Here is a 15604-nt window from a genome sequence, read left to right as displayed (position 1 = left end):
CCATTTATTGTACACAATCCTATTTCATTCAGCAGATTTAAACAATACTACAGTGGTTTCTGCATAACAAGTTCAACATAATAAGAATTGTGAGGACTTGAATGTCGATAAACACTTTTGTAAAAAATGTTTTATTTATACCAAAAAATAATATATTTACTAAAACCATAACTATAATTAAAAAAGTTTTCAAAATCAGCGTTTTACTTTATTTCTTTTAAATGAGAAACTTTAACGCTTTTTTTATTAGTTTAAGCAAGGACGTATAATAAAACTTTTTAAATAAGATCTTATTTTACGTCCTTGATTTGAGAAAACGTTGTGGCTAGCGCAACAGTTGCTTTAATTTTTTATCTTAAAGTCACGGTAGTAAAGTTAATAGATTGGTTTATTTTAAGCCACGGCTGCAAATATTATTAACTGGTTTTAAAAGTTTTATTTGTACAAATTTTTAAAGAATTGCAATTCTATCTTGTTTGTTTAGCATTGTGGTGTCTCATTGGTTCATCTTCCATGATGATCGGGGATCGAGTCCTTCACTAAGAAAAATGCTTTTAAATGTTTTTTAACTATTTTTTATTGAAAGTTATTATTATTGTTATATATTGAAAGTTACATTGGTTTTTATTATTTACATACATCGACTGATATAGGGATAGGCGCAGTGAGTGTACATACATCCACTGATTTGGGATAGGCGGAGTGAGTGTACATTAGGGATATGACTTTTTAATTTTTTTTCAAATAAAATGTTTCCTGTATCATAAATCGATGAACTTTTACCTAAAATCATGAAAAAAGGCCCAAATAGCTTTCTGCAACAAAAAAAGGTCACCCCAAAAAAAAAATTTGATTTACCATTTTTATACATTCATTTTTGACCGATGTTTTAATCTTAAGCTTAATTCTCAGCTTAATTCTATTTATTTCATTATTTTGTTATGAATTTATAAATATAACGCCACACGTTACCATGGCAACGAAACGGCCGTGTGCCGGCAAATACTTGGAATTGTTATGTGATGACGTCATTGTGTTACCACGGTGATATAGACGACTGTAACAGACTGTAGAAGATTATAGAACTTAGTAGAACATTCTGGAAGCTCTAAATAATTATATAAGCGAGCTGCTGTCAGAGCTCAGTGTTGATAATGTGAATAGTTCTATGAAGTACTCTGCGTGTAACTGAGCTAATAAGGAACTACTGTAGCGAACTAAAGACGCTGTAAGTGTACGAAGTATAAGTAGTTGTAGCATTATCGTTAGGATACGGACTGGATTATCGAACTGTTATCAACATTGACTGGATTATCGAACTATAATTGGATTACTATACAGTTAAAGTATTTTATTAATTAAACGACTTTATTAAACGGATATTTACGCTCAGCTATCCGTAAAGTCGTAACAATATTATATGATGTCTCACAAGAAAAGTCATACCACAGTAACAAAGAACAAGAAGACTTGGACTAAAAATTTGGTGAGATTTCAAGAGTCACACAGAAGAAGAGGAAGCGTGGCTGTAGAAGAACATTCACTCGATGAAAAATCCAGAATACCACTTCAATTGCAGATCGTAGGAAGATACCAGTTTCTCGGAGCATATGTTAAAGGAAGAAAAGAACGAATAGACCAAATTTCTAAGGAAATTACAAAATTGTGGGACAATAAACTGAATTTTCCACGTGTGTCTGATCAAGTGATAAGAGCAAAGCTTATGAAGGTGCTGAAGGTCTATGATGAATGTGTCAAGCGTGGAAAATATGATGTTCTCAATGCATTATTTGACATCACGAAAGTGAATGGCCAGTGGTTATCCTCGGAAGATAAACGTCTATACCACCTACAAAAAGAAAGTAAAGGACAGGTGGGGTACTCAACAGGACAAGTGGCAAGTAAAGAAACCATTCACCCTTCCAAGAGAAGGAAAGTCCAGTCTGGAACAGCAATACCTTCCACATCACAAGTCCTGTCTACCACAGACAGTGGTACTGAATCTGAAAACTGCAAAAGTAAGAGTGAAGATGATGAAGACGACAACGGTGATAAAGACGATGATGAGGACACTCATAAAAAAACTAGAAAGCACTACAAAAGTAAATTTGCTGTAAGTATGGTTACATCAAGTGGAGTTTCCACAAAGAAAGCTGCTAAAATATGCAATGTATTATCACAACAAGGTATTGATATTCCAACTCCAAGTCAATCAGCAATTTACAAGTCCATATTCAAAGAGGCAGGTAAATTAAAAAAAGAAATGATACAACAACTTAAAATGGAACAGTGGTCCTTACACTTTGACGGCAAACGAATAGATGATAAGGAATATCAGGTAGTTGTACTTCAGAATGAAAGAACTGACGTGAAACTTGATGCACTGCGTTTAAAAGATGGCAAAGCTGAAACTGTTGCTGAAAAAATTGCCAAACTTATCGATGAATACAATTTGTGGAATTCAATTAAGATGATCATTACTGATACAACAAACGTCAATACTGGGAAGAGAAATGGAGTTGTTGTGAAGTTGCAACGTATGTTTAAATTAAAGGGTGTCACAATACCACAATTTATCGGTTGTCAGCATCACGTACTAGACAGGATTCTCCGTCTGGTGATGGACGAAGAACTTGGGGGTGATACCAAATCTCCAAACATTGAATACCCATTTGTGTCTGAACTGTTGAATAAGTATGATGAACTGAAGGATAAGTTTGTGAATGGAACTGTAGAAATTCTTGATAAATCAGGGTGGAGAGACGATATGAAGTTTTTGTACCATTTAACAAGAGTGTTTAGGTTCTATGAAGAACAAAGAAACTTCCCTCTGATTCACTTTCAGAACATTCCTAATATGAGCAATGCCAGATGGAACTCAAGAGCCATTCTCGCCATTCTGGCGTTCATTCTTATGCCTGAAGCAAGAAAGAATTTGGAGAAGGTTTGCAGGTTCATTTCATATGAGTGGGCAGAACATTGGTTTAGTAGTCAAAAGTACAATGACAATGACTTCAAGAATTTATCTGATGTATTGAAGCCTTACAAAAAGGCATTGCAGTCATTCAAAAATCACTGGAAGAAAGAGCCATCCGTCATCGACATACCACGAAGTAATCAGATAGCTGAACGTGCAATCAAGGTGATGCAAGACCTGTATGCTTCCTGCAGAAAGAAAGACAAACTGCAACTTCGATTCATTCTAAGTAATAAGCGCTAGACTCTTTATGAGACGTGAGCATCATGTGACCCATGTACTAAACACAGTAGGCCTATAGACACAGACAGTTATGTATATTGTTGTACTAGACGCTTTGATACTGTTAATTTTGTAATACTTGTATAATTATATATCACATAATGTTTTTTGTTATATCACAGTACATGTTGCATAAATAAATAAAATAACAACAGGAGTATGACTCTTACAACATCTTCAGCCTTTAATATTCATTTACTGTACAAAAGTGTACCTATTGAAAATTCGATTTTTTGGTTTTGGGGTGACCTTTTTTCAAAATATGTCAAAATGAAACATCTATTCGTTCTTTTTACATAAAAGTTCATTGAATTACGATACAGGCCTAGTAGGTTGCAAAAAAGTCATATCCCTAGTGTACATACATCCACTGATTTAAGGGTAGGCAAAGTGGAGCACACATACATCGACCGGTTTATGGATAGGTGCAGTGGAGCGCACATACATTGATTAAGGGTTTTGGTTTGGGCATGCATTCTTTAAATAAAAGAAAAAAAAAATTAACCAATCAGAAATCACAACCGTGACTTTAAGAAAAAAATTAAAGCTACGGTACCGTTGCGCTAGACGCAGCGTTAAGAAAATACCCAATAATAAAGAATTCTCGAGGAACCTCAAGAAATCAACTAAAATAAAAATGTTTTTACATTTCCTTTTTTTTAAGAAAAGTAGTTTTATCCTAGGATAATTTTTTTAAAATAAAAGTTTTTGATTAAAAAATGCATTACTACCTCTCGTAAAATTACATTTTGTGCTATCTCTTAGAATAAACATCTTTATCGACGTATTTTTGACAACTAATTTTTTATCCTAGTTTTATCCTAGGATAATTTTTTTAAAATAAAAGTTTTTGATTAAAAAATGCATTACTACCTCTCGTAAAATTACATTTTGTGCTATCTCTTAGAATAAACATCTTTATCGACGTATTTTTGACAACTAATGAATTGTTGATGGCTGCGATCAATGATTATTCAAATTTTTAAAAAGTTGAGGCATTGAAAAATCAAATTATAGATGTTAAAATCGATCCAAATTACAAATACCAAAATTACGTCCACGTTAGATTAATTGTGCATAATCGTTGGGCCCCTATTATTTTAAATTTTTATAAATGATCTTAACAAAGCCTCTAACTTAGGCACTATAATTTTTGCTGATGAGACAAATCAGCAAAAATTATAGTGCTTAAAAACATAAATACACTTTTTCATAATAAGACATAAGAATTAAATAAAATCTCATATTGGTATAAGAAAAAGAAACTGTCCCTCAATATTGATAAAACAAAATGAACACTTTTTTACCCAAGAAAAAATGGTTGCCAAATACGATGCCCGACCTCTTTATTGATAATAAAATACTAAAAAGGAAATTTTTGAAGTTCTTGTAAACGAAAAGTTATCCTGGAAACAACAAATCAATAATATCTCCATGAAAGTTGCTAAAAGTATTGGAATTGTATATAAAGTTCGACATACGTTAAATAAACAACAATTAAAACAACTATATTATTCGTTTATCTACTGCCATTTAAATTATGCAAATATTGTATGAGGAAGCGCGCACAAAACTAAACTTAAATCTCTTTATCAGCATTAGAAACAAGCAGCTCGCTTAATTAATTTTGTAAATCGTTTTTCATATTCAAAACCGTAAAATGAAAGCCTTAAATGTATACGAACTAAATGTTTATAATATTTTGTGTTTCATATTTAAATGTAAAAATCATTTATCTCCTGATGTATTTATAAACTTTTGTAATGTAAAACCCATAAATAAATACATTCTTTGTAATGGAAAAAATCTCCAAGAACCTTTTTGCCAAACTTTGAACAACTATTTATTTTTTATCGCGATCCTTATTTATGGAATAAAACAGTTTTGCCTAATTTTGATTTGTCTTTAAAATAGACTTAAACTTCTTTGTTATTATTATTATTATTGTTATTATTACTACTATTATTATTATTATTACTATTATTATTATTATCATTATTATACTTGATATTGTAAAGGACTTCATGATAAGATTGTATGATCTTCTGGAAGTCCAGCCGATTATATTTGTAATAAAGCTATTCTGTAATTGTAATTTTTTATTGAAGGCAAATAAATATTAAAAATAAATAAATAATAAGAATGTATATTATTAGTATGTTGTGAGGTTATATAATATATTTGGATAGTTGATATTAATACGGAGGTATTTATTTTTTTTATGTCAAAGGTGGGGGATTTTATTATCGCAATATTTTGGCAGAGTATCCATAGTTGACATCCATGTTAAGACGTGAATTTTTACTGTTTGCACCATACTTGACAGTTTTGGCTTAACATTAAAATGTCTTGAATTCCCACCTGCCCTCGTCTAGCCAAAAACTTACCTGTGCCGTTGTCTTTTTATTAGCATAAAATATACGATCGAATAATAACAACCAAAAACCTCTTACCCGTACTTGACTTTTATACTGTAATTCTAATGAATGAAACTGTTATTGTTTTTAGTATTTTCAAAACGTTAAAAAACCAATAACAATATGTTTTAAATTAAAATAACGTATCGCTTCCTAATGACTACTACTTCATAAAAAACTAATTTTTGTTTTATTTTATTAAATGTTTTTGGAGATTTGCTTTTACTGATGTCGATTTATGTGCAAATTTGATTTAAAGTTAAGTTATGAATCTTAGTTTTTCGGAAGCCGACTTGGTGCGTAAAATGTTTCTTCGAATGTTTTTTTTTTGTGTCTCGGAACAAGAATTTTATCGTTCGCAGAGATGTAGCTAAAATTTATCGTCATAATTAATTTTAGAGTCAGCACTTTAATTTAAATTTTTAATTCATGGGTCTTATGCAGACTACAATTACCTTTTTATGTATTAATAAAATAAGTGGTATCTATTTCATGCACATTTTTCGTTTTCAACATTACTAATTATCGGATACATATATATTACGATACGAAACATAATTATTATGATTAGAGAGCATTTATCTGATCCTCTTTGGAGCAGCAGCACAAATAGAATGTCAAACAAAAGGTATTCATTTTAATGGAGTGTTGATAATTTAGTTATCTATTCTTTATATTACTCCCTAAAGTAGCAGTCTTGAAAAAAGGAGTTTTGTTTCGGTTACAACAGTAAATCTTTGTAATATATGAATATATTTGTATAAGAAAGTATTTATTATGATTGTAGAGTTTAATACCTATAGTTATAAAAATTAGCATATATGCTGAAATTTTCATACATAAAGAAATATATTTTTGTTTGTTTTATTCATCTGTTAACACTATACATAAGAGTGTTTATAAAGAGGCCTGAAACTCTTATTTAGCTATTTATATCTAGAGAAAACAGCAGCAAGGTTATAAAGGGAGAGGAGTCAGATACTAATTTTATAAAGCACAAATTTTAAATGACCTAGTACATTTTAAATATGTACCTTGTAAAACATGTTTCAATTTTTTTTTGGGTTTCACTAAGACAGTTTACTAAGAATAACTTAATAATAGATAATATATTGCTATCCGAAAAAGGACTGAATATGTGTAATAAACTAAAAAGGTTTTAAAGTTAAGATTGTTCTTTTTACCTGGCTTGATTATTATTTTTAAAGTTCAAATTACTTTATAACCAGTAATTGTTAGGGAAATTATTGTTCAAAATTAATCTAAAAATTGATGGTATTGTTTATCAGATTTGTGTTTTAAAGTTACGGGGTTAAGAGAGGATTGTAAAAACAATTTTTTTTTAAAAAAGTACTTTAACCAACCTCATTGACTGTAGTGAATACAGTAAAAAAAGAGTTCCAATAAAATACATTTTATAGTAACAATATTTATTAAGTCTATAGTTTTTAGTATTTCTTTTATATACAGTATTTCTATATTAAATTATAAAACTTGATAAGCTTGTTAAAACAGGTGAAAACTGGTGGTTGGTAATTTAAAAGTATTGACAGCTCATCTTAATAGTTTAAATTATTTTTTGTATTTAAGTTCACAAGGATTTTTAAGATATTTTATGAATAATTTAAAAGCAATACAATTATTAGTTTCTAATTCATTTTTTTTCAATTATCTCTATAGATAATTAGTAAACAGAGAATATTAGAATATTAGTCTAAATCTCTCTTAAAATACAACTTTTTGTTGTGTTTTACATCATTTAATATATTGGTAAATAAGAAGGTTACAAGATACAAGGTTACATCATGCACAAACAAAAAATTAAGTCATGAATGTAAGTTCCAAGTTTGTCTAGTTCATGTTGTTGTTTATATGATAATAAATTGCTTATAAGTGTTTAAAATGAATAAAATATCATTTCAGCTTATATTCAAAGAAATTGCAATCATTAAATATATCTAGTTAAGGGTAAATTATATTTATGATTTTAAAGAGTTAAATTTATTAATGTTATAATCTTCTAAAATTTGTTAAAATATTTTGATAACAGATATTTTAGTTTGTATATCTATTAAGATGAGTTGTAACAGCTTTAAAAAACTTAGTTTAAGAAAGTTGGCATAAAAAAGAAAAGAAAAATATAAAAAAAGATTATCAAACCTCTTCATTTAAATAAAAAAAAAATTATTAATAAAAATAAATCTACAAAAGTATATATTTTTTAATGCTTAAAATTAGTATTTTACTCCTCAGTATCCTTTCAAGCATTTGTAAACAGTAAATTTTATTGAAACAGGTTTGTTTGTAAACATTAATTTTTATTAAAGCAGGTGAGTTTGTTAAAAATTTAAAAAAAAATTGTAATTCATTTTTTTTCCTTTGAACTAAAAAAGCTGTTATTGAAACTAATATAGTATAATATAACTATATAATATAAATATAAGACTTTATAATAAATAATTTATGTAATTTCATCTATTTTACTGTAAATAATAAATTCACAAAATAAACATAAAAAAAACAACTAAAATAGCCACTAAAGTTCTGTAAATGATGAATTTAGAAAATTAAAATAAACTGCAAATCAATAGTGTCCGACTCGTTTTTGTGTAAGTTTGTAAACAAGAGTTATGGAATATGTAGCACTCCCAGATTTGTAAACAATATTAGTTTTATAAAGTCATTTTGACTGATTTATAAAGAATATTTGTTTTGTAAAGATGGTTAGACTGATTTTTAATTAAACATACTTTATAAAGACATACCACAATGCACAAATCTAATTTGATGATTCTATAATTATTTAAGTAAAATGCAATTGTTCTGAAGATTTGCATTCTACTTTATGAATCAATACATAATTAAAGGAAAATACTGTTAGAGTTAATAACTACTTCTTTATTCTATTTTATTTGTTTTTTAACATCTTTACTTCCAAAAAGTCTGCAAGCAACAGCTATTAGAGTTACTGGAAGAAAAAAGATTAAGTTTATAGTGCAAGATAATTGATTAGGACTTTAAAGATTGCAAATTATATGAATCAGGAAAACAAGTTGAAAGAAGCAAATTCCAAAGAACTGATGTTCGAAGAAAAAAACTACACAAATAAGAATTTTTAGGAACAGTCTCTAACAAAATGAGACAATTGATTGGCGAATAACACAAGAATGGATTTTAGAAGATGGCACAAGAGATGCTAGCTCTTTAGAGCAGTGCCCATTATAGTATTTATAGAAAAGATAAAGAGAAGCAACATTATGACTATGTGATAATGGTTAGAGGTTGGTTGCATAAGCAGGTCTAACTATGTTTACAATGCGTTTTTGTACCTTGTCTTAAAGAGAAAAGGCATCATTCAAAGATCTGCCCCCGATATGGCAACAGTTTCCATACAAGGATGAATTTGAGATTTATAGAGATAAAGAATGGAATCCTAAGTAAGAAAGTAGCAAGCATAATAAAGCGAGGCAACCTTAGTAGATGCTAATTTTGCAATCAATTTGATATATGGTTTCCATGAAAGATTGGGAGTAAGAGTTAATCCTAAAAGATGAAGGGTAGATGACTCATCGAGTACATTACCGTTCATAAATATAGGAAGATCTAAACTATGGATATAACAATTGACTGAAAAAAATTAGGTTTATTTGAGTTAAAGTTCACCAGCCACTGTGAGCCCCATGCTGTACCAGATGTGAGATCCTTTTCAAGCTCAAATGCCCCCTCCAAACAATCAGAGAGTGTTGGCTTCTTATCAAGACAAGAGTAAATGGTAGTATCATCAGTGATACTACCATTTACTCTTGTCTCATCAGCGCTAACCACTTCACATCTATTTAATCCACAATAAAACTTATCAGTTATTACTGTTAACAAATCAGCTGTAGAACGAAAAGATCAAAATTCATATCAATGATCAGAAAGCATGTTATTAGATTTAAGATGAGAGATTAAGTGTTTGTTAATTAAAGACTCAAAAACCTTGCTTATGATAGTAAGAAGACTAATAGGATGGTAGTTAGATTTTTTATAAATATATCGAGTATAGATGAGTCAGATTTTATATAAATATATCATTTATTTGTTTTGCATGTGAATATACTGCTTTATGTAAGAAGTATATATACAAACATGTAGGAGAACACTGTTATAAATGTCACATCAGATTTGATTGACAGAGCTAATCTGTGACTATTGATGACCCATAAATTAAAAGTTGCTACTTTAGTTTCTTTTTTCTCTGAGTCTAATAAAGTGTTTGATCCAAGGAAAATTAGTGAGAATTGTTTTTTACCTTTTACAAATTTACCTTGAATAAATTTGTAAAAAATAAACAAATTATAACCCATTTTTTTGATCTCTAAGGTTGCTTAATGCAGTCCTAAACAAGTTGTTGTAAACATTCTAACTTATTTTGTTGTATGATAATTTTTCAAATATACATAAATAATACTGAAGATGCATAGGACACCAAGTCTAGTTGGCTACAGAGGTAATCACATTTTAGGCTACAGAGGTAGACACATTTTAGGCTACAGAGGTAGACAGATTCAAGATTTCTAATAATAATTACATTTTGTAGCTCAAAAATCATTTTAATTTGTTTTAAATATTTTTTTAAATAACAGTTAAAGCTGCTTCTTAGTACTAGTTTTTTTACCTATAATTTGAGTGCTTTTGATTATTACACCACAAGTTAAAACTTCAAAAATATAGATTTTTGTGTAAACAAAAAAAATGATAACAATTACTTAAACAAGTTACTAGACATTACATCTCCAACTACAATAATGCTTCCAAACTGTTTCTATAAAAATCTTTAATATGATTTTACATCATTTTTTACACTGTTAGGTCTTTGACATAAGGATCTGTCACTAATAATGAGAAAATTTGTGCTATGATACATTACAGGGCTCAAATTAACGCAAAAAAATCTAATTGTGAAAAAAAAGATTTTTTTGTTACCTCCCCCTTATCCCCCCCCCCCCATTGACCCGGGCACCGCTTTGCAGTAATGGAGGGGGGGGGTTGCATTAGTATAAAATTGTATCTTTTGTACATTAGTTTGTAATTGTTATTTTTTAGGCATATTATCTTTCATATTTAAATATTATTTTATAATTATCTCGTTTGGCAGAGTTTAAAATAACGTAAGTTACTTTTATAATTAACAACTTAAGTAATAATATAAAGTTTAAGTTGCAGCTATAGTGTAATGAGCAAATAACATATTTAATACTATAAAGATATTACTTTTAATAATTGTTTTTACTAAACATGATACTTAAAAAAGTAAAAGTAAAAAAGAGTAAAAGCACTAATATTACAATATTTAAACCACAAGTTTAAATATTGTAATATTTGCGTTAATTTTATTTATTATCCATAGAATACTATTTACATTCATTCCGACGATAAAAAACATTATTTTTAAAGACTTTTAAATTGTTATTGTAAAAAAGGCTATAAAACAATGACAAAAAAAACTGCAAAGTTTTAAAAGTATAACGAGCTTGTGTTAATGTAAAACAATTTCGTGACACTGTTTTATTGCTGTTTTATACACTTTGTAACTTTAATAACATAAAATGAGTTTAAAATAAAATGAAGCAAATAAATAGAATTGTTCTAATTAAAAAGTTATTGTTATAAAACTTTAAACTTCATATTTGCGCAAAAATACAAGTCTATATTACACTAAACGAGTAAGATCAAAGCAAAAAAAACTTTAGATACCACATTTGTTATAATTTATTGTTTCTTGATCGAGCGTACTATTAAAAACTTAAGTATAATTAAGTTTTTCATTCAAATTGTTAGTGAATGTTTTTATTCAATTTTTTGATAAAAAGTGAAAGAAAAAAATTTGGTTTAATAAATCGAATTATATTTCCTTTATATTTCCTGGAACCACCAACACAATAACCTACCTTTAACTTTCATCGATTTCTTTTCCAAAAGTGCTAACACTTGTTATCACCTTCATTCCAATAGTAATTTAAACCTGTCTGTCTCTAAACACTGGTCTCATAAATATGGGCATAAATCTATAAAATATCAAAGCATTAAAACTTGGAACAACCTTCCTTATGAACTAAAAGCTCTCAATTCATTCTCAACCTTTAAAACTAGTTTATTCTACTTTTTATTAAAAAAATATAGTTAATGTTTATAATTTCTATAATCAATTTTTGTTGTCTTTAGTATTGTTTTTTATTGTTTCTTTTTTGTTTTTTTTTAATTTCTATTATATATTTTGTTGTCATTACTATTGCTTATTGTTATTTTTATAAATATTTACATTACTATTATTAACTACTTTTAACTATTACTACTAATATTAATATTGTTATTATTATTACTATTATTATTTTTATTATTGCTATTATTATTATTATTACTATAATTATTATTATTGTCGTTATCATTTTTTATTATTATTATTATTATTATTAGTAGTAGTAGTAGTAGTAGTAGTAGTAGTAGTAGTAGTAGTAGTAGTAGTAGTAGTAGTAGTAGTAGTAGTAGTAGTAGTAGTAGTAGTAGTAGTAGTAGTAGTAGTATTAACACCATTATTTTCATGTTATAAAGTTTATTATTTTTATTATATATTATGAAAATTAGCATTATATTTATTTGAATTAGATATTATTAACATTAGCAGGTGTTTACTTTATATTAGTAAATTTACTATATGTAAACATCCTTGAATGTAAAATCTTAATTCAGAAATAAATTATTGATTGATTGATTGATTAAGTTTAAGAATATGCTTAAATTATTTTCTTAGTTAAAAATTTCTTTGAGCATAAATAAAATAGTTTATTAATTTTAATTTTTTATATTTTTAATTTAACTTTTGCAATCACTGGTTTAATGTTTGCAATATAATGTTTCTACTTTTAAAACTATTTTCAAAAATCAAAATTTAATTAAATATTTAAAACGTTTACGGTTTAAATAAAATTGTCTTCCTCGCTTGCACAAGTATATTAAGTAAATTTAATAGTTAAGTAACTGTAAGTTACTGTAGTAATTAACTGGTTGTTTTGATTTAGTTTAAAGGTAAATTTACTGTGATGTACTTTATCCACTCACTAAATCAAACTAAATATAACTTTAAAATATTATTGGCTTCCACACAGAGACTTAAGGTAATTTAAATTCAAAAGCGTTCTATGTTGAGTAAAATCTCCGCGCAAGAAATAAAGATTATACTTCTATTCAAAAGATAAATTTAGCGTGACGTACTTTATAACCTCGAATAAAAAACTTAGACAGAAACATTACTTTTGACTTTTAAAAGAATGCCTAAAAATGCTAATTTAAAAAAAAAAAATTGCAAAAAATTTTTTTAAAGAAAAAACTAATCGCGAAAGTATGAAAAGCAATCACGAATGTGATATGCTTTATTTGAGCCCTGCATTAGTTAATAAAATTATACATTTGCAAAATTACCTAATAGAAATTTATAATTTTTATTATATTTATTGATTAGGTATGTATTAATCAATATATACTTCCTAATACTTTTTGCTGACTTATTTTGTCAAATTAGTATTTGATGTCAATAAACCTTTATTTAAAAAAATGCAAAAATATGCATCCAAAGGACTAGACCGAGCTGTCAAGCCCAAGTGAATTAAGGAAAAAGTTAGGAAGAAGAGAATGAATTAAAGAATTAAAAATATGTATTGAACAGATGTTCAGAACAAAACAAAGACACTATAGTAAAGCATGTAGTAAAAAATAATAATGATAATTTGACACTGCGTATGTAATAGAAATGTAATAAAAACAAAACAAGACATAAGTAACCATAAATCTACAGTAAATACAAATATAATAATATAAATTGTTCTAATAGAAAACCACAAAATACTTAACTACACTACTAATGTGATAATTGCTGTTAGATAAAACTTAATTAAAAATACAATAAGTTGCTAAAATTGGTACTTATTGGATAAATAAATTTAAGCTGATAAGCTATAAAATTATAAAAACGACAAAACCATACAAAGTTTAACGCTACCATAGATACCTAGATTAAATGTTGTTAACCAATCAAAAAAACAGGTTTTAAATAAAATATAGCTATAACAGCAAAAACAGTAAATGAAACCACTACAACATCAAAAATTACGTAGGGCAGGAAAAAAATCATATATATATAAAAAATGACAACCTAAAAACAAACATTTTTACATATATCAGGCTTGTACAGGAATGGCATGCGATCGAGCGCTATTGCTGACTATGCAAATGATTTTTTTTTTTACAACTTGACCACGATTGCTTATATCTTTTGATGATTTAAACATTTCAGAAATGGGCTGGAAATAGAAACGCTAAGCTCAACTTAAACTAGGGGGGAAAAAAATATATTAGTAATAAAGAAAAAATAATTCCTTACGAAAGAGAAAATATATAAGTGCTAAAATAAAAATAAAAACCTTAACTCAAAATGAAACTTTTTGTTACGTTTTAAATTGCGTTTGAAATATGTTATTAAAACTTATCATTTTAAATGTTTAATAAAATGTTAATAAAAAATGTTTAATAAGACTTTAATAAGAGTTACGCAAAAGCATTTAAATTAAGTAACAAATTACTACTGATTGTTTTGTTATTAAATGAATAAATTTTATCAAATACATTAAAAAGTGTTTTATATATTAGTTTGAAATCGTATAAACATTTTTTCAAAAAAGTTGCAAAAAAAAGTTGCAAAAAAAAAATGTAGTCTTTTTAAAATAGTAATTTTTTATAATTTCATGCTCTAATTATTAAGTCAAGTTAAAAAAGAGATTTTAAACTTTTTTGTTCGTTAAAATAGAAACAAAAAAAAATAGCAATTTAATTTAATTTTAATTTGAGCATTACAAGCAATTTGTAACTTTATTGATAAGCATTTCACATAAAGAATTTAAAAATTATTTTAAAAGATTTAAATTAATTTTTTTCATCTATTCAATATATATTTTAAATTTTTTCATCCTTCCTAATTTTTTTCTTATTTCACTTGGGCTTGACAGCTCAGTCTAGTCCTTTAATGCATACTTTTGAATTTTTTTGAAAATCGGGGTAAAGCATAAATGGCGATGATGTTTATCTGACGGGATAAACTAGGTATTGGTGCTAAGCCTCTTCAAAACGCTGGTAATAATAAACACAATTCTGAGGAGAAGTTTATTACCACCACTACATAAATTATGATTACACAAAAGCAATAATGTTTTTTCTTTATCTTATACCTCCTATCATTTTGTATTTATTCATTTTAAATATTTATATATCTCTACATATGTATATTTGTTTTGTATATTGTTAAATTTTTGTATTTACTGTAAATTTATGGTGACTCGTGTGTACTGTTTTTATTACATTTCTATTACATGCTCTAAGTTATCATTATTGTTTTTTACTACAGGCTTTACTATAGTGTCTTTGTTTTGTTCTGAGCATCTGTTCAATATATTTTTTTAATTTTTTTATCTGTCCTCTCTTCCTAATTTTTTCATTATTTCACTTGGGCTTGACAGCTCGGTCTCGACAGCTCGGGCTTGACAGCTCGGTCTAGTCCTTTGATGCATACTTTTGCATTTTTCAAAAATATTTGTTCAATCTGCACAAATATTTATTTTGTTATTTACCTCTTCTGTCTTTTTTTGGCCTCATTTTCTTTTTGAAATTCTTTGATAATTTGCTGACTGGTAAAGGCACCATATTTCAATTTGAATCTTCCCTTTCTTTTTGAATGATTCTGCATTTCCTAATGCTACCTCGCTGTTTTGCTTAAAAATTTAAAAAAATTTTCAATCCAGAGGGTAGTCATTCTTAAATTTTGTTGATGAATTGTTGCTTCTTAGCATCTAAAGTATAGCCACTGCTTTCATGTAATCAAGTTTTGTGCATCTTGTAA

General features: G+C 27.4%; 1 protein-coding gene across 2 annotated transcripts in view; it reads left to right on the top strand.

Annotated features, from left to right (window-relative positions):
- Positions 1–5720: 5720 nt before the first annotated feature.
- LOC100210786 (putative uncharacterized protein DDB_G0282133) overlaps positions 5721–15604 on the top strand; it is a 58977-nt gene continuing 49093 nt past the window's right edge. Inside the window, exon 1 of one of the 2 annotated variants that reach the window (XM_065814631.1) lies at positions 5721–6304. In XM_065814631.1, the coding sequence (XP_065670703.1) occupies positions 6240–6304 (65 nt within the window). In that variant the 5' untranslated portion in view covers positions 5721–6239. The remainder of the gene's footprint in view (positions 6305–15604) is intronic. The other variant, XM_065814632.1, reaches the window with a different exon arrangement.

The sequence above is a fragment of the Hydra vulgaris genome, chromosome 12 (genome assembly GCF_038396675.1).
Source record: "Hydra vulgaris chromosome 12, alternate assembly HydraT2T_AEP".
In the NCBI taxonomy this organism is placed as follows: Eukaryota; Metazoa; Cnidaria; class Hydrozoa; order Anthoathecata; family Hydridae; genus Hydra; species Hydra vulgaris.
The sequence above is the reverse complement of the archived record's forward strand: the minus strand, read 5'-3'. Positions and strand labels throughout refer to the sequence as shown.